General features: G+C 40.4%; 4 protein-coding genes across 5 annotated transcripts; all 4 read right to left on the bottom strand.

Annotated features, from left to right (window-relative positions):
* Positions 1-1,678: 1,678 nt before the first annotated feature.
* pvalb8 (parvalbumin 8) lies at positions 1,679-3,632 on the bottom strand. Its single transcript, XM_079565392.1, has 5 exons — positions 3,226-3,632; positions 2,798-2,863; positions 2,341-2,473; positions 2,093-2,202; positions 1,679-1,931 (listed from the first exon to the last, which is right to left on the bottom strand). Exons 2-5 carry the CDS (start codon positions 2,856-2,858, stop codon positions 1,906-1,908), a joined length of 330 nt encoding a protein of 109 aa, XP_079421518.1. The 5' UTR covers positions 2,859-2,863; positions 3,226-3,632; the 3' UTR covers positions 1,679-1,905.
* Positions 3,633-6,275: 2,643 nt separating this feature from the next.
* On the bottom strand, positions 6,276-7,907 carry LOC306969695 (parvalbumin beta). Its single transcript, XM_079565390.1, has 5 exons — positions 7,751-7,907; positions 7,355-7,419; positions 7,090-7,222; positions 6,635-6,744; positions 6,276-6,547 (listed from the first exon to the last, which is right to left on the bottom strand). Exons 2-5 carry the CDS (start codon positions 7,413-7,415, stop codon positions 6,522-6,524), a joined length of 330 nt encoding a protein of 109 aa, XP_079421516.1. The 5' UTR covers positions 7,416-7,419; positions 7,751-7,907; the 3' UTR covers positions 6,276-6,521.
* A 1,122-nt stretch (positions 7,908-9,029) lies between these two features.
* LOC306969696 (parvalbumin beta-like) lies at positions 9,030-11,336 on the bottom strand. The gene is made up of 5 exons (XM_079565391.1): positions 11,253-11,336; positions 10,536-10,603; positions 9,876-10,008; positions 9,543-9,652; positions 9,030-9,323 (listed from the first exon to the last, which is right to left on the bottom strand). The coding sequence occupies exons 2-5, from the start codon at positions 10,594-10,596 to the stop codon at positions 9,298-9,300; spliced, it is 330 nt and encodes a 109-aa protein (XP_079421517.1). The 5' UTR covers positions 10,597-10,603; positions 11,253-11,336; the 3' UTR covers positions 9,030-9,297.
* A 3,780-nt stretch (positions 11,337-15,116) lies between these two features.
* Positions 15,117-17,721, bottom strand: pvalb5 (parvalbumin 5). Of its 2 annotated transcripts, none has more exons than XM_079565393.1 (5): positions 17,601-17,721; positions 17,237-17,313; positions 16,252-16,384; positions 15,682-15,791; positions 15,117-15,317 (listed from the first exon to the last, which is right to left on the bottom strand). In XM_079565393.1, the coding sequence occupies exons 2-5, from the start codon at positions 17,295-17,297 to the stop codon at positions 15,295-15,297; spliced, it is 327 nt and encodes a 108-aa protein (XP_079421519.1). In that variant the 5' UTR covers positions 17,298-17,313; positions 17,601-17,721; the 3' UTR covers positions 15,117-15,294. The 2 variants fall into 2 exon arrangements, with proteins under 2 accessions (XP_079421519.1, XP_079421520.1); XM_079565394.1 differs by having other exon boundaries at positions 16,252-16,378.
* Between the last annotated feature and the right edge of the window lie 196 nt (positions 17,722-17,917).

The following is a 17,917-nucleotide window of genomic DNA, read 5'->3' as shown; positions in this document are numbered from 1 at the left end:
GGGAAATACTGAGTTGATGTGATGTCTATTCGACATATTTACAATTTTCTTTTCAACTCAGCATATGGTGTCTGCCCAAAAATACGGGCAACAGTGAAACAACAAAACCCCATTGTCATGAATAGAGGTATTGAAGCTGATAATGTTGTTTTGCCTCCTCCTCTTGACTACCTTTTGTACAGGTTTTGGGTGGCCTGAGCTTCACTCCTGGTGAGGCGACACTGGTCCCGTCAGGGTTGGCACAGCGAGGAAAACTCTTTCAGGACAGCACCGTGAAACTTGGCATTGCTAAGGTTTTCTATGTCTCCCGGCACAGACGGCATGGACAGGGTTTCAGAACATTTGTCAGACCCTCATGGGCATTGGGCCTTGGGTTCCTTTGGGTGCCTCACAATGACCAGGTTCATGAGGCAAGAGTGTGCTGGCGATTCCTGAGTATGAAGAATTTGGCTCCAATCACTGGTTCTCTCTATTTTGTGGACACCTATAATCTTTAGTTGAGGAAGGAGGTAGATAATTATCAGGTTTGGGACCTAAACACAAGTTCATCAAGTTCATCATTTGCTATTCTTTTGCATAACGCTTTTGAACATATGATCATCCTAGAATTTGAACAACCTCTGGGACGCTTCTCTGATTTCCCTCTGATCCATATATGATAGAAGATATGACATAAAATAATTGTGTGGGAGGGCTAAAACAAACCAATGAGAAAAAAAATCCACTCCACATTTTCAAATTCAGCCTCTGTTGGTTTATTATTTTTGTATCATCACCAAAACTGTACCATCCACTTTTATTTCAACTAATTTCTTCATCCATATCAGCAGCATAGATTTACATTGAGACATTCCCTTCTCTTCCAGGGTGTTTTTCTTTCATTCTTTTGAGCTGCACGGTTACATAATTATCTGCAATTGAAGCATAAGGGTCATTGTGTTGCTTTATTATGTATATGTTTAGTGTCTTTTATTGTTTTCGTTCAGTCCCCCCCCTTGCCTGGTTCATGTGGGTTTATTTACAAAGCTGAGGTCAGGCGTCACTCGATCTTGCCGTAATGTCACTCAGGTGGCGTCCAAGGTCGCCCCCTTCACTTCCTCCGCTTGCCGACAGAGAAACAGATCCACTCAAGCCTTGAGCACAGACCCGTCTCACATACCTGACATGAGCAGTCTCTCTTATTTCTTATATACTTAGCTTAGTTTAATCACTGGACTGCCAGCTGTGAAGAATAGTCTGATTTGCATATCATCCACCTGCAGAGTTTCGTACTCCTGCATCTTTGCATATCACTCTCTATGTCCTTAGTCTTGTGTTTTATTGTATTTTACCATCTTAGTATATGGTTCTCAAACATTTCATTCAAAGTCACCTACTATAATATTTGACTTTCCAAGAGGTACCAAGTCTAGATGAACACAAATCAGGACTGAATTGCGTCTAAAATTGTCAGAAATGTTTTAAACTGAGTGTAAATCAGGAAAAAAACTAACTAATTACATTTTTACATTACATTAGCATTACACTCGTGTCTAAAATTGCAGATTGAAGAAGCCCAAGTACCACAGTCTGAGAACCAATGAGTTGGCATTTATTCTCGAAGGCTGACGTCATGCCCTTTATTTTAGTTCCTTTGACACAACAACACTTCAGTAAACACACAAAGCCTCTGGGGTTTTTTGTTTTTCTTCTAATTTTTATTCACCACTAACTTGGTAAATTGTACATTTATTCGGGCGTGCATACATAATAATCCGTGATGTCATTTTTTTGATGTTCAAAGACCTGAGCAACTTCCATTACATTACAGGGAATAACAAGAATATTGTTTCTAGTCAGATGGGATATGATTCACTTCCCCTACAGAGCCCTTGGAGCAGGGGATGGGGGCAGCTCTCCATCGATTTATGATGAAACCATGGCCTGGAACTCTGTGGACGAAAGAAAAGATCGTCGGTATTGAAAACCTTTGCGTATTTCCATCTCACTATAGACTTTATTTCCTTATAATGTAATAATGTCCATAGTGAGATGTCATATCAGCCAAATGACACATCCACTTAATGTTGAATTTCATAGTTCATTCCCTCACCATCTGCTCCAATTCGGCCATCGCTGTCATCATCAGCGGCGCACAGGAAGGCTTTGGTCTCAGCGTCTGTCAGGGCCCGAGCACCGGGAGAAAACCGCTGCAGGAAGAACCTGAGCACAAACAGCACACAATTACAGGCTTGAGAGACGACCAGGTCAGTGGTTATCGCAGAACATCACATCTGAAGCAGAAGATTTAGGACAGACCGGCAGACTGGATTTAGGATGGAAAAGTCACAGGGAACTCACTTGAGCTCGTCCTCCTCAATAAAGCCACTGTTGTCATTATCTAGGATGGAGAACACTTTCTTGACCTCAGCAGGGCTCTTCTTGGAGAGGCCGCACAGCTGGAAAAACTTCTTGGGGGAGAAGGAATCTGGTGCTATACAAACAAAAAGACCTTGTCACTGCTGTGGTCACCAGTTAATGCACAACAAACAAAATTAGTCATGCGCTGAAATGTCTTTCACCTAAATTTAGACCAGTTAGGCCCTATGGTAAAATGTGGAATTATTACAGTTCCACTGCACAGCTGATTAGAGGTAGCCTGAAGACATGATAAGCGTGGTGTATTCTTGGCACCACAGAGCCACACGGGAGGAAAATTCTGCAACCTCACTGGTAAAATCAGCATCACAGGCGGCAAAACGCTTTAAGGTTTACAATAGAAACTGTATGCAATACTGATATTGATGGAAGCTGATACCTTGGCAGTCCTTGATAGCACTGTCAATGGCATCAGCAGAGAGGACAGATGTGAGAGACATTTTTCCTGCAAAGAAAACAATTAAATGCATCAGTAATCATGCACAGAAACCACAATCTAAGCGAGGAAACCCCACATGTAATAAAAGGGGTACTGTCCCTTTAAGACACTGGATAAAGTGATGTACAACTCAGCCAATTCAGCAAAGTGTCTTCGAAAATGATCTTGTCCGTGTGCGATTTTCTCATAAAAGTAAAAGGCTATATTCACTATGCGTTCCCACTTCAAGGCGCAACTTTTGACTTCCAATTTTGGCGAGAAGTTTTGCAAAAATACGCGCATAAATGAAGAGGGAAGCAGCGCGAGGCATTGCTTCTGTCATCACCCCGCATCCCCGCGCGCTCATCCACGCACAGCCACTCACTTACCGTGTGGAGTGTGTTCTCGTCCGGCCGGAGAAGTGATGCAGCAGAGAGTGGTAAGGCTATGTGGTGACTGCTGTCCGTCAACGTGGGATTTATATAGGTCTGATTACAGTGACAATGGAGATCGCTTGAGTTACCTGTCTGGGGATCAAATTCTAAAAAGCCCGCCCCTGATCTAATTTCTCTGCTAACTAATTAACCTTTACTATTTATAACGCTGCTAGGCAGTCACACACACGCCCTGGACATCTGTAAAGCCCATGTAAACAACAAATTAAACTAAAAAAAAAACTGCGTCGTCCTCTGCCTTCTATTCTTCTTCCACGCTCCCTTCTGTCAACTCTGCACCCCTCCTACTACCACCTCCAACATCATGAAGTAGCCTAAATGCAGGGAAGTTCCACTGCAGTCTCCATCTCTCTCTATCTCTCTATTTTGTATGCCTTTTTTATCCACATAACTAGTTGCATAACTGTAAATGCATCATGTTTTGTGAAAAATAATTGTTTGAGTCACAGGCCACACCAACTCAGCTCCTCTTATTCTCTATTATTTCAATTAATATGTCAAAGTTATACGGAATTAATGGATTAAAGCAGAAACTATGAGAGGAGTACCACTAGGGCTATATTTAACTTTATTCATTTTCATTCCAGATCATTTCATGTATGGTATAGTAGGCAAATGCATTAGGTTAGGTGTTTTTTCTGGCTTGTCCATAGCTCACATACTGATTTTAACTTGGTGGTACATGGAAGGTCAAATATTTTATGAGATATTGGGGATACTTGGTTTGAAAGGTTTGAGAAGCACTGGATTAAACAAATACATTAAAATACTGATCACTGACTCTTGTGCAGTACAATGTACGATGTAGCTCACACTGACTTGGAAAACAGATTTGTCAACGGGAGGGCTGCCGAGGTCATCCTCTCTGATGATAGTGCATGTCTTGTAGGCCATGACTTAACAGAAACCTAAAAGTTTATATGAGGAACAATTGTATATATGTTTTTAACATTTGCATATTGACCCTCAGTGGAGGGCATGTGTGTCCCCCAGGAGCTCGGACACACCAACAAACTGAGGGGTCATTAAATGCAGTCCTGTGAGAGGGGACACTGCAGAAAGAGAGGGAATGTAAGGTGAGTTGAAGGTTTGTCAATGCAGCAATTCAAAGGGAGATCCCATAGCACTACCACCCGATTTACACTATCCTTATTATCCTTGGTTCTCAACCAGTGGGCCATGAGCCTTTACCTGGGTACATTTCTTTTAATATTTATCTCCTGAAAAGTATAGTAACACAGTCTGAATATGTTTAAATGAGTTCAACTATGATTTGTGGGGAAAACACAATAATTAGCATTATATAAGACACATTCATTCTTATTTGGGTCGCAGCTTGCCATACTGAACTTGAACTCAGATCATGCTGCGTGCTCACCGTTTCAGCATAGAACCACACGCCTCCCCTCACTGCATCTCCTTCAGCTGTCACTAAAGTAGGTCCTGAAATTTAATCGGGGGATATCCTAGAACACATCCACAGGAGGGGAAGGACCTTCAATACTGCCATCTAGAACAACTAATATTACTTACCAATTTCCATACTTCATGTAGAAAGACACTAAAGCTGTCTCACATGGAGCATGACCAATGTTGCAGCAGTGGATTAATAAATGTTAATATGCCCTATGCTTGCTTTGATTATAGGTCAGTCTCTTCCCAGTAATGACAACAATATAGTTATTTAACTACATAGTACTATCTGCAAAATGTGTATTGCAACCTAATTTACTTTCATACTATATTATGTTATCTTATTTTGTCAACATCAGCAGTTTTCTCGAGAGCTCACCTTTATGTCTATATTGGTAGTATAAGCTAGTGGTGTGGGGGGAAAATGACCAATGCATTTGTGTGAAATTTAGTCGCCAAAACCCGGGAGCAGAAGCCCATCCTCACCCTGCACCCTGCATATTATCCTGACACCTTGTCCACCCTATAGTGTTACTGAGTGATCATTTATTCATTTACATTTGCTAATGTTCTCTGGAGCCCTGGACCTGGATGTATAGACCGGAAGATGACCATTCTGTGCGGTGCTGTAGCTTCATTTAAGTAAAGGTGGTGTTACACAGTTGAAAAGCCGTGTTGAAAAGCATGGGGAAACCTACACCCTGTTATTAGTGTCATTTGCATTTTTGAAAGGCAGCATTGCCAGATAAGAATATTTGTCAAGAGTGTAAAGTCTTGTAGCCTGTAACACCACTTTTAATTGGATGTGGTTCTCAACTTGTGTTGCTTTGGGACCCCCCATAAGTAAACAAATATATAGAGGAATAACTTCTGCATTGATCCTAACTTTTCACGTCAAGCACAACCCCATAAAACATTTGACTGTCCAAGTACAACCAGGCCTGGATTAAGATCAAATCAGACCTAACCAGTGCCTAAAAAAGGATCTAAAATATCAACCAAGAACCACTACTACGCCTGGCATGATCATCACTTGCCACAAAAATGATGACATGAAATACTGCCATTGATGAACAACATTTACAGCAATGTTCAGAGTGTATTTTACAATGAGCTACATCACTATCAGTGCTTGATAGAGGAGGCAAGTGTTGCAAGAAAACTGATTGAACCTTTCATGAACCTTCACATCCAACGCATTCATCTCTTACAGGAGCTGATGTAGCGCCATCTAGTGGCTGATTCCCGTAGTCACTCTTTCAACCACCTTACAACTGGAGCATTACTGGAATGCGCATCAGGTAGGCCACTTTCTCCCAAGCTTTGATAGCACAGACCTGAATATAAATGGTTGTATAATACATATATTTGAATGACTTGTGTATTTTCTTCTTGCGTAGCCCACGGTACAAAAGATCTTCACATCTTCTTCATAAAATTAAAACTACAACATGCAGTGGTTATTATTGTTTTGTTCATGTGAATATATCACATTACCTTAAATTTGCTACATGGCAGGTGTTCTTATACAGGAATGTGTGTAATGTGCAGGTATGAGAAATGAAAGAAAATTTGGGACCGTAGCAAAAGAATATTTATTCTTTTAACTGTTCTTTCCTGGAAAGTGCATCATAAATTTTACAATAAGCAAAATTCATATTTAAGACATGAACACAACCGAGCGACATTCACAATCAATTTGGACAGTGTGTTGTATAGGAGGAATTGTCTCTCAAGCAAATGTATAAAAATTATTTATATATCCGGATGAAAAGGGGAGGTGGTTCCATCAGAGTAGGTGTTGGTCGGTTGCCACTCTATGCCTTAACCATGGCGGCGAACTCTGCAACAGACAGACAGACAGAAAGCACAGTTGGTCAGTCTATTTTGCGCACAATCATCCTGGGAATGTGTTTTACAGGATGCTGACCATCAGCGCCGATCTTGCCATCACCGTCGCTGTCTCCGGCTTTGAGGAAAGTCTTGGTCTCTCCTTCGGTCAGGGCACGTGCACTTCCCTTGAAGTTCTGCAGGAACAGCCTGAACACACGGGACATGGGTTTGTCAAAGCATTCTACAAACACGACACATAACGACAGCGGTTACTGTGAGCTCTCAGAGGCTTTGTTTTGAAGTGGAGGAGCATTACTGTAGTCTTCTGTCAGGCACCTGAATGGCTCGCTATGAATAAGTGACCTTGGCTCTTATGGCATGCAAACTATACATTCTCCGGTTTCTTTAAGACACTGCCTCCACTTCACAGTTTTATATTAGCACACTAGACTCTTGAATTAGCACAGACAGGGTTATAATATAATGTAAGTGGCTAAACCTTTTTGACTTTCCTATTATCCCAGACGTGCACAGTAAGTATGGAAAGCTTACTTCAGTTCATCCTCCTCAATAAAGCCACTCTTGTCCTGGTCAATGATTGCGAAGGCCTTCTTCACATCATCAGCGGACTTGCCGGCCAGACCGCAAGCCTTGAAGAACTTCTTGTGATCGAATGATTCAGCGTCTGAATCAAACAAGGTATGCTATAAGATAAAACTCCACCGTCTGTGACTATGGGGCAGTTTGCAATACAGAAACTGACTTCACTTCCAAAACATTTAACACACATTTACATTTAAGTGTGAAGAAGCTTTACCTTTGCACCCGTCCAGGGCTGCAGTGATGTCAGCATCAGTCAGTACACCTGCGAAGGCCATTGTGCTAAAAGACAAAACGTGTAAGCATGACATGAGTTTTAACAAACGAAGCGAAAAAGTGTAAAACAGCGGGAAGTGAAAATCTATTGTGTAAACTTGTTCATGGGCCCAAAATAAATAGAACTGAAATAATCCAAAAGTAGCAACTTCAATTTGAAAGCCATTTCCATTTCTCATCATAAAACAATAGTTGCTTCCAGGTGTAATCCTTATCCCCACACATCCTCCAGAAATCCGTTATTTTAAATGTTTCTTCAAAGATGAAGCGGCGGGCGGCAACACGAATCCCTTTTTTTCCCCATCTGTTGTCTTTTTCTATCTTGTGTTTCACTCACCTTCTGTCTTCTGTTTCTAGGGTACGGATGACACGGACAGGACTCAAGTCGACTGCAGTGATTTAGCTGCTGCTCCCGATGACCTTTTATAGTTTCGTCTCCATCCAAACACCGGGGCACAAGACAACTGACACCGCGCGAAGAAGAAGGGGGTTGGCGAAAAAAGACCAGCTCTATTTTAAGTTTCACAAATGAAGACGCTTAAAAGGTGCGTTTGAAGAAGTCTGTGATATCCCCCCCTCTGCCCCGGTGCTAAGAATAGGCCGGGCCACTGCTGAGGAGGGCGAATTGGAAGTGCACGCACCATGTTCTCGAGGGTGGACACTGGTGTCTGTGTGTGTGCTGATTATTGGTTGCTCGATCTAATTTATATTGACCAGTATCGTTAGGTGTCAATGGGTAAAGTTCTTGTTTCTCTTGGTGGTTTTAAACAATTGCTACTTTTAACCTTTATATAGGTACTGCACCATTGACTATAGTTAAAAGTGATCATCCTTCACCATAATCTTCCCAACTAGTGGATATCCGAAGAATATAGAAAGACGTTTTATGTTTTATTGCCTTTAACTTAAGTTTCAGGGTGAGTACTCACACCTGTAGCCAGTAGGTGGCAGTGTTGCTATGTATGGCAAATGGAGAGGCACTTATTTTTCCCACTCTAAAGTAACAAGACCTGAGTGTCATTTGATCAGCTTTGAGGATTTTCATTGTGATATTTTACCTTCTGATAATAATATGACTCACTTTACTCACAATTCACATGCAATTTTCTGAATTTCTCCCAGCACAAGAAGAGAGTCAAGTAGATGATTTGAGAAGTCCTGAGTTTGCTAAAGATCTGCAACTCGGCACCAGATTTGTGCTGCTGCTGGAAGGACTTGCTGATGCAACAGAGACTGCGAATAGCTCTCCTGTTGCCACAGCACATCACCTAATTGACTACACAGCAGTTGGTTGGAGGAAAAAGCCCTTGGACCAGAGCAGCTCATTGCACTATGTGTGACAGCTATCGGGTGTAGAGCTTGTTTGTGGGCAGAGTGAGTGAGTGAACAGAGCAGAGCGCCCCTCTGTGCTGTGTGGTGCCCTGGCTTTGGTCCAGTGGCCACTCCCCTGCCCCATTAACCAATTATTAGATAAGCCCATCAATCTGTCAGTGCTTCCCACCCATTCACAAGAGCAATGAGATAAGTGAGCTGTAGGTCTGTTCCTCCACCATCTGTGCTGTCATCACTATACAGCTATTATATTGCTAGTACAGAAAAAAGACGACCGCCCTGGATTGTTTCACTTTACAGCAAAAGAGTATTTATTCCTGGTTATTCACTCTTCCTCAAGTGCATTTTGGTGATGTACATTTTGCACGAGTAATTCCAGAACATTAACACAGCAGTATTTACATAGGCAGTAAATATGTGTTTGAATGTTGAGAAACAGTCCGCAGGCAAATTTATAAATAAGGTATAAAAAATATTCTTTCAGCTGATGATTACTGTATCTTGCAGAGTTCGTAGTTCCATGAAAAGAAGAAGTTCTTGGTAAATGAAAATTTATGCCTTCACAAGGGCAGCAAACTCTGTAAAAAGTAGAATAAAATGTCTATTAGTAAAGGACAAAGTATAGTTAGAATGGTAAGTCAGTAAAGTGCCCTTATGGAAGTTCTTTTTTTTATTTTATTTTTACCAAGAATCCAAATTAGATAAATAATAATTTACTGTCATCAAATTGAAAGGTATTTATCAGGGCCAGATACTGTGCTAATCTAATGATGTGATAATCTTCAAAGTAAACTTACCATCAACTCCAATCTTGCCATCACCGTCGCTGTCACCAGCGGCCAGGAAGACCTTGGTCTCGTTGGCGGTGAGTGCTCTTGCGCTCTTGGAGAAGTTCTGCAGGAACAGCCTGGAGAGAAGCAAAACACATGTTCAGTTATATGCATCTGCACACAGAAGTTTAATTCAGCTTGTGACTCTAAGACCTCAAAACAAGGGCATTTTAGCAGTGAGTAATGTTGGGTGAAAGATTCCAGTTTTATGGCTATACCTAATGCTACTGAGTCATGGCATTATCTTCAGTGAGGGGCTTCCCTGGCCTTAAGCTCTAAAGGGAAAAGTGCAAGTCTTACCCCAGTTCCTCCTCCTCAATGAAGCCACTGTTGTCCTGGTCAATGATGGCGAAGGCCTTCTTCACATCATCAGCGGACTTGCCAGCCAGGCCACATGCCTTGAAGAACTTCTTGTAGTCGAAGGAGTCAGCAGCTGCAAAACATCATATGTTTTACTACTCAGTTCAAACATGGGCAACTGGACAAGTTTCACACGGCACTACACTGTTGATGTAATGTGAGAGCTGAGCCTGTCAGTTTGTGAAACACATTCCCAAAGTGAGAATTTGAGCCTCAGTTGATTTGGCTAATCAGTATCAACTGATAAAAATAAGCTGTTTGAAAATGCCTATGATACCAGCAGTATTGTGCTAGGACAGGTTTCTAAAGTCTTATAGATCCAAAGAGTTGATTGTCCCTGAAAACACCAATTATAATTATAACCACTTTTTAACCATTAAATGTCTTTATTGTGAAAATGAGGACTAAACCGGCACTACAAGGCTAGATGGGGTCTAAATGAGTAATGTCTTCAGATAAGCATGTCCAAACCGGGACGAAACCAGACAATCTTTCAGCAGGGCTGAAAATCTGTTTGTGTCTCTGAAAACTTAGGTTGCCTTTGCCCATGCTGGACCTCAGTGTGTGTCTTGACTCCACGGGAGCAGAAGTGGTGCTTACCTGCGCAGCCGTCGATGGCGGCTTTGACATCAGCATCACTGAGGACACCAGCGAAGGCCATTTTTTATCTGTGGGAAAACAGAAAGAGTTTCTAGTTAGATAAAATGAACTCACAAAATGCAAATATCATCAAAAAACGATAGTGAAATAAACCGCAACAAAACAATTGAATTGACCTAACAAGGATAATGCCCTAAACACTCATTATGTTTGATACATAACCATCTTCAGGCTGTAAAGCACTTTAATGCAAAAATACACCTCAGAGTTTGCTCATCCCAACTGCTTACTCTATTCCAGATCTAAGTAGACATAGATGGTTTTTTTGTTTATTAGTTCCCTTGTTAGCCATTGCCTTAACAATGGCTTGTCTTCTTGGAGTCCTGATCATATGCACAGTATACAAATCTAAGTGCATAAATGCATGGTGGTTCCTTTGAGAGCTTTAGGAAGCCTTGGAAAAGTAGAGCAGCTCAGTCAACACAATACTGATGCCACATGGTTCCACTTTGGTGTTTATCATCCACTGACAAACCTATTTACTGTAAAACAGCGCTTTTTATGATCCACAAAAGTCGTTCCTCTGATCCTTTGAGTTATCAAACTTGTGCTCCTAGTAGTTGTGGACTATGTCTTCTCCCTGTGGTCCAGATCTTTTTTCTTGTATCTCAATCCCTCTCCTTGGAGCTGTGTAAGTGTGGCCTCCAGTCCACTCACCTTTTGCGCTGCGTTGAGGGGAGTGAAAACCAAGGCGGACTCGAGTGAATGTCAGAACACCCTGAACGCTCTCTCTTATATATCCTTGAGCAACACCATTTACAGAGCTTTGAGTCTCAGTATCGGGTACCAAGATGCGTAGGTTTCTAAAAAATGTGTCTAGTAGTCTAGGCCTATTTTTAGGTGAACAAATGAGGATGCTACCATGTGTGCAAAGGCCTATAGCTAGACGTGTGGAAACCTGAGCAGGCCCGCTGCTAACTGACTTCACTGGCTCCTGCCACGCACAAGATTTATGACCAACATTTAAGATGCTCCATTTGATGTTGTAAACTTGTCACTTTATAAAATAGATTTGAATACAGATATGCACAGGTCGCAGAAATGTATATTGATGTCAGAGTGCATCTTTCGTGTGGTAGGCCTGGAGAACTTCAGTATTATGTTAGCCCCAATTACATATATAAATAAGAATCAAGATTTCATACCCAAATAAATGTATTTTTTGTGTTTTGAAATGTGTAATGTCCTACAGAAGACATATTTTACTTTATTATAGGAATTATCATGTTGCATTTTGACTGCTTTTGAAACTAGTTTTATTATCAACCTTGGGTTTTTCAGAATGTGCTTTGGGTTTTCCGGGAGACTCTTTGTAAAAAATGTGGGGTCAGAGGGTTGAGAGTCTATTTCTGTTGAGCTGCAGTGGAACCCTGAGATAGTTGCAGATGATAGACATGTGCTGCCCTTCCTCCCCGCTGTCCTGTACTGTTAACTAGTCTATACCTAAGGCATAGTTTTCCATACACATCCACCGAAGCCCATGTGCTGAGACTCAAATTTCAAGGAATGCCGAGGCCTTAGTAGGCAACGCAATGATGATTCAACCTATGTGCACTTCAACATGTAAACACGTTTGCAAGACGCTGACACTTTCGCTTTGTCCACTACATTCATACCCAGTCATTTTTGGAAGCATGTCACTGTCTGTCTTTTTCTGACGTGTCTCCTAAATATGTCATGGTCCATGTGACATCTTCATCTTTTGGTCTCACAGTTTTATGACTTCCTTTAAATCATAATGAGCCATCAGAAACCCTGTCCCACCAGTTACATCACTGATACGGCGCATGGCCCGTGAGGGGTTTCCTCTTCTGTAGATATTTGTATTGTATTGAATTCCAACCTAAACTGAGTTCTCCCCAGGAAGGACTTGTCATAGTTAAACCATAGATACGCTTAAGGAAGGACAGAGATGCAAGGAAGTGAATGTTTGGTAATCTCCCAAGTTTAAAATTAACACAGAATAAAAGTAAGTATATTAACTAAGTCTGTAACACTTTTTCTTTTATTACATTCATTATGTCTTCTTGAATAACAGATTTTAGTTTTTGGGTTCTTTTTGAAAGACACTAGATAAAACCTAGTAATACCTTGCGCGATTCGCTGGACAAGGAACTACTTCTGTCGTCATCAGAGGCGTCTCCCGACGTGCATGAACAAGAAAAAGAACCCAAAAACTAAAACTGTAGCAACAGTAGAATGTGTTGGAAATTTATTTTTGTTTTGAATTTATATATATATATATATATATATATATATATATATATATATATATATATATATATATATATATATATATATATACATATATATATATATATAAATATATATACACTGCGTTCCAAATTATTATGCAAATGACATTTTTCTAAGATTTTCTAAATTGTCAACTCAAATGAGAGTCAGCATAATTTTCAAGTCTTTAGCTGGTAGAGGATCATTTAAATGTGGTGGAAAAAATCTCCCAGTGATAACAGTATTTTTTTCAAAAATGAATATAGTAAAAACCTCAAAATCTACTGTTCCAAATTATTATGCAACTCATCGTTTCAATACATTTTAAAGCTTGTAATTAACTGAAAATTGTCATTTGTTGAATTTGTAGCATTAGGAGGTCATATTTACTGAAATCAAAAGCTATTTCAATAAAAAAAATATTAACAGGTCAAGTTATATTTTACCATAGGAGCCCTTGTGTGATAGCAGCTTCAAAATTCTTAAATCGATTAAACTTTTGAGTTTTTGGACAGTTTCTGCTTGGATTTCTTTGCAGGATGTCAGAATAGCCTCACAGAGCTGCTCTTTGGATGAAAACTGCCTCCCACCCTCATAGACGTTTTTTTTGTTGAGGCTCCAAAGGTTCTCAATAGGGTTGAGGTCAGGGGAGGAGGGGGTCCACATCATGAGTTTCTCTCCTTTTATGCCCATAGCAGCCAGTGATGCAGAGGTGTTCTTTACAGCAGGACATGGTGCGTTGTCATGATGAAGATGATTTTGTTCGGGAAAAAAAGGCTCTTCTTTTTGTAGCATATAAGACAGTGCTGCTTTGTAGCATCTGTTCTCTTAATCTGATGTGTTTGTCTGGCTGAAACCGTCCATATTGTGCCTTTATCTGCACAAACCCGAGTGTGCTCTGAATCATCCACAAATCTCTTACCAGTACAATGATTAAGCTTAATCTTTCATGAAATATCGAAGGTTTTCATACCTAGACCTGTCATGATTCGTCTTTTGTTCTCATTTAGTTTCATTATTTATTTATTATTTGGAACGCAGTCTATCTATCTATCTATCTATCTATCTATCTATCTATCTATCTATCTATCTATCTATCTATCTATCTATCTATCTATCTATCTATCTATCTATCTATCTATCTATCTATCTATCTATCTATCTATCCATCCATCCATCCATCCATCCATCCATCCATCTATCTATCTATCTATCTATCTATCTATCTATCTATCTATCTATCTATCTATCTCTATCTATCTATCTATCTATCTATCTATCTATCTATCTATCTATCTATCTATATATATATATATATATATATATATATATCTCAGTTACTCGGGAGGAGCTCGGAGTAGAGTCGCTGCTCTTTCACGTCGAAAGAAGCCAGCTGAGGTGGCAAGGGTATCTGTTCCGGATACCTCCTGGCCGCCTCCCGCGGGAGGTGTTCCAGGCATGTCCGAGTGGGAAGAGGCGTCGTGGAAGACCCAGGACACGCTGGCGGGACTATGTCTCCGAGCTGGCCTGGTGTCGCCTCGGGGTCCCCCCAGAACAGCTGGAGGAGGTGTGCGTGAATCGGGAAGTCTGGGCATCTCTGCTGAGACTGCTGCCCCCGCGACCCGGCCCCGGATAAAGCGGAAGAAAATGGATGGATGGATGGATGGATGTGTATATATATATATATATATATATGTATATATATATGCAACTATACTATTATGTACATGGCTATTTTGCTCAACACACACGTCCATTCGCTGTCTCATAATATTAAAATATGATAACACATTACAAGGTAAACTATACAGGTGACATCCAAGAAAAAACAAACAAAGAGTAAAATCTAAATTGGTGCATTTGATTTTTAGAGGCACCAAAATGTTGTGAATGCGCTGTCAAAGTGCAGTATTTCTTTACCCTCATAACGGCCAGGTAAACAAAAAAAAACATTCTAAGTAATTGTCCGATTTGAAATAGAAATAATAACACACTAATACATGTTGGATACATTTGATTAACTCATAGGTTTTCAGTCACTTGAGTAAAAATAGTGTTTGAACTGTTGTGAGTCCCTTGAACCAAAATTTAAACGTGTGAGGCCCATAGATTCACACCCCTTACACACTCTGACGCTCTTGCTATTGTGAACATTGATTATGTATATATTGTTCTGATGATTGTACTGAACTATATATTTTAGACATATAGACAAAGAGGACGAGATTTTTTTTTCTCACATACATTTATTTTTCCATTTCAGGGAAAACATTTGGGAAACTCACAACTAAGATCAACTCTCCGCCAACTAGAATCAGATCTTGACATCTTTGATTTCTTCACATGTACAGGGAAAGTAGCAGGCAGGTGCACATCTTTTGTTGTTCAGATTCTGTAACAGTCTGGAGGGTCAGGTTTTTTTGAGACAATGGTTCGTATTAGGAATGACGTTGCAGTAATGTTGTTATTTCAGAAGGTCACAGAACTCTGCAGAAAGAAGTAAACACAGGGTTCATATAATGTGAGACATGTATATTAAAAAAATCCATATCATGAATTACTTAGAATTTGTTTAGCTTAATTTTTCATTACATCATAAATCCATATATGTATAGGATATATACTATTATGCTCTGTCACTCACACAAAGCATAATTGAGGCCGACCGATAGGATGAGTGAGAGGGAAACGTGTCTGTATTCGAGCATTGAGCCACACTAAACAGAAACCCCCCCCACTGAATAACAATATGACGACCAAATTAGCATATCAGATCATGATGTAATCAGCTCATATTGCCCGGCCCCACTTGGATAATCATTAGATCAACAGTGCAGAGATTTTCTTTCACCTTCCATGCCAATCCTCCCATCGCCATCCTTATCTCCGGCTTCCATCAACGTCTTCGTCTCGGACACTGTCAGCTCTCTTGCTTCAGGACAGAAATTCTGCAGCAACAACCTGGCGAGGAGATGCACGGATAACAGTTACTGTTTTATCAAAGGAACAAAAGAACTTTTCCTGAGTCACTTTTTGATGTGTCACTCGCTATAAATAGGCATCTAGATAAAAGGGAAGTATAACAGTTAGGCCACCACAATCTTTCGCAATAGGTGACAATTGGGATGACAATACTGTAATATCACTGTGGTGTTTTGGTCCTTGATCTTGTTTTGACATAGATTGGGTGAAGAAACACATTTAATGGGAATTGACTGCGTTGAAATGGTGACACAGTAAAAATATGGTGTAGATAAATATAATTATAATATATGTATAGTAATAATAGTATAGTATAGTACAACATAGTATATATGCACCCTATTCATGCAAACTGTCATCCTCAGTGAAATACCATTTTAACAAAGGCCTCCGCCTCAGGCCACACATGCGTTGTAAGCAAAGCATGTAGGCCACTTACTTGAGCTCCTCCTCTTCTATGTAGCCACTCTTGTCTTGGTCCAGGACCCGGAACACTTTATGGCCATCAGCATGGTTCGCGCCGGTCAGGCCTATTTGCTCAAAGAATGTCCTGTAGTTGAAGGTGCCTGGAGCTACAGAGAAACACAGATAGGACAAAAAAGACCAAGGGAAGAGAGGCAGACAGATGCGGGTCGAGTGAGCGGGTCATTGCAGAAACCAGAACAGAAAAAGAGGGGGGGATGAATAGAGTTGTCACATGTACTCTTTCGCTCAGATGACTTTCATTCATCGGGCAATGACATTTACTGATATACACCCCGTAGCATATCCCTGCCTTTTGCCATTACAGCCCGTGTCATTAGGCCTGTGAAGTGCTCAAAACACTTAAAGTCTATGGGGCTGGTGGCGGGTGCACGACCGTAATGCCATTTTTGGGGCATTTATTCAGCATGCTTAGGAGAGCGGAAATGTCTATTCAAATTGCCTAAAATTAATAAACTGCAAAAATGGGTTAAGTAAATCAGGAACGGCTTTATATAAGAGCAGAAATTTGCATTGAAATGTTATGTAGATAAATACTGTATAAGTTCTAAATGTTTCTTACCATGGGTTTACAAAGACCACCAGGACTTTTATGTGAGCATTTGAACTGTGGCTGCCTTGTCATGCAGATATAATTTGGAGAGATGAATTATTAAGAGCTTTGGGATATATAAAAAAAAAGAATAGCCCTTTAGCCTCGTTTGTGTGTGTGAAAGCTCAAGTTAAACATTGGTTTCTGGGTGTTAACTGTTCTCCTTCCACATGGCTGCTTAGTTACCAACAGGCCCCATGCTCCCACAGTGAAAAACATACAAGTGCTCCCAATGGGAAAGAGTGGGGTTAACACAGGTGCTCTCTGGTGGAACTTGTTCCTGGTAAAATCACTTAAACCTTGTGGTATCGTTTAGGATGTGAGCGAGAACACGGCCTTTCTGACTCACCTTGACAAGCCTGGACGGCAGCCTTGATGTCTACGTCGCTCAGAATCCCTGCAAATGCCATGGTCCTCGGTGGCCGCCTGGGGGATAAAAACAACAGACACAAGAATAAAAAGTGACAGTAAAAGAAGAGAGTGGCACAAGCAGACTAATTGTGATGCAACATACTCAAGAACTTCATTTTATGTGGTATGTCCTCTTTAAATCATAATGCACTACATAACTAATATTTGAGAACTCAAATGCCATTATTTTCAACGGACAAAATAAAAACAAATCAAAAATATTTAATTACAACAAATGAAAACGCACAATTCAATAAAATTTTACAAAAAAAGTAAAAAAGGAAGAAATATCTGATACTCACCGTGCTTTAGGAGTGATGTTTGCACTTTTGTGTATCCTCTGTCTCTTTTTATTTGTGCCAGTAAGCCACCAACACCCTCTTGCTAGTTTGTAATCCACAAAGCAAAAACCAACCTGACGTCTCTGTCCTTAAACCCAGAGAGATTTCCCCCACGCGACAAAAGCCCGCTCCTCCCTCATCACTTAATCACAGCTATGATGCTCACCAGCCCATGATAATGGCTTTTTTTTTTTTTTTTTTTTTTTTTTTTTTTTTACAAATAAGTGACTTCAGCAATGATAAAATACGAATGTAGAAGTTCTAGATTATTCAAAATA

The sequence above is a fragment of the Gobius niger genome (genome assembly GCF_951799975.1).
Source record: "Gobius niger genome assembly, chromosome: 10".
In the NCBI taxonomy this organism is placed as follows: domain Eukaryota; kingdom Metazoa; phylum Chordata; class Actinopteri; order Gobiiformes; family Gobiidae; genus Gobius; species Gobius niger.
The sequence above is the reverse complement of the archived record's forward strand: the minus strand, read 5'-3'. Positions and strand labels throughout refer to the sequence as shown.

What these genes read in the sequence shown, in the direction of transcription:
- pvalb5 (XM_079565393.1), bottom strand. Translation starts at nt 17,297, where the DNA reads ATGGCATTTGCAGGGATTCTGAGCGACGTAGACATCAAGGCTGCCGTC. An exon ending in TGCCGTCCAGGCTTGTCAAG is followed by an intron (nt 16,385 to 17,236) that starts GTGAGTCAGAAA and finishes GTTTCTCTGTAG; the next exon opens with CTCCAGGCACCTTCAACTAC. An exon ending in TGGGAGGATTGGCATGGAAG is followed by an intron (nt 15,318 to 15,681) that starts GTGAAAGAAAAT and finishes TTCTTTCTGCAG; the next exon opens with AGTTCTGTGACCTTCTGAAA.
- LOC306969695 (XM_079565390.1), bottom strand. Translation starts at nt 7,415, where the DNA reads ATGGCCTTCGCAGGTGTACTGACTGATGCTGACATCACTGCAGCCCTG. An exon ending in ATTGAGGAGGATGAACTGAA is followed by an intron (nt 6,745 to 7,089) that starts GTAAGCTTTCCA and finishes CCGTGTGTTCAG; the next exon opens with GCTGTTCCTGCAGAACTTCA. An exon ending in TGGCAAGATCGGCGCTGATG is followed by an intron (nt 6,548 to 6,634) that starts GTCAGCATCCTG and finishes TGTCTGTTGCAG; the next exon opens with AGTTCGCCGCCATGGTTAAG.
- LOC306969696 (XM_079565391.1), bottom strand. Translation starts at nt 10,596, where the DNA reads ATGGCCTTCGCTGGTGTCCTCAGTGATGCTGATGTCAAAGCCGCCATC. An exon ending in CGCCATCGACGGCTGCGCAG is followed by an intron (nt 10,009 to 10,535) that starts GTAAGCACCACT and finishes GATGTTTTGCAG; the next exon opens with CTGCTGACTCCTTCGACTAC. An exon ending in ATTGAGGAGGAGGAACTGGG is followed by an intron (nt 9,653 to 9,875) that starts GTAAGACTTGCA and finishes GCTTCTCTCCAG; the next exon opens with GCTGTTCCTGCAGAACTTCT.
- pvalb8 (XM_079565392.1), bottom strand. Translation starts at nt 2,858, where the DNA reads ATGTCTCTCACATCTGTCCTCTCTGCTGATGCCATTGACAGTGCTATC. An exon ending in ATTGAGGAGGACGAGCTCAA is followed by an intron (nt 2,203 to 2,340) that starts GTGAGTTCCCTG and finishes GTTTGTGCTCAG; the next exon opens with GTTCTTCCTGCAGCGGTTTT. An exon ending in TGGCCGAATTGGAGCAGATG is followed by an intron (nt 1,932 to 2,092) that starts GTGAGGGAATGA and finishes TTTCGTCCACAG; the next exon opens with AGTTCCAGGCCATGGTTTCA.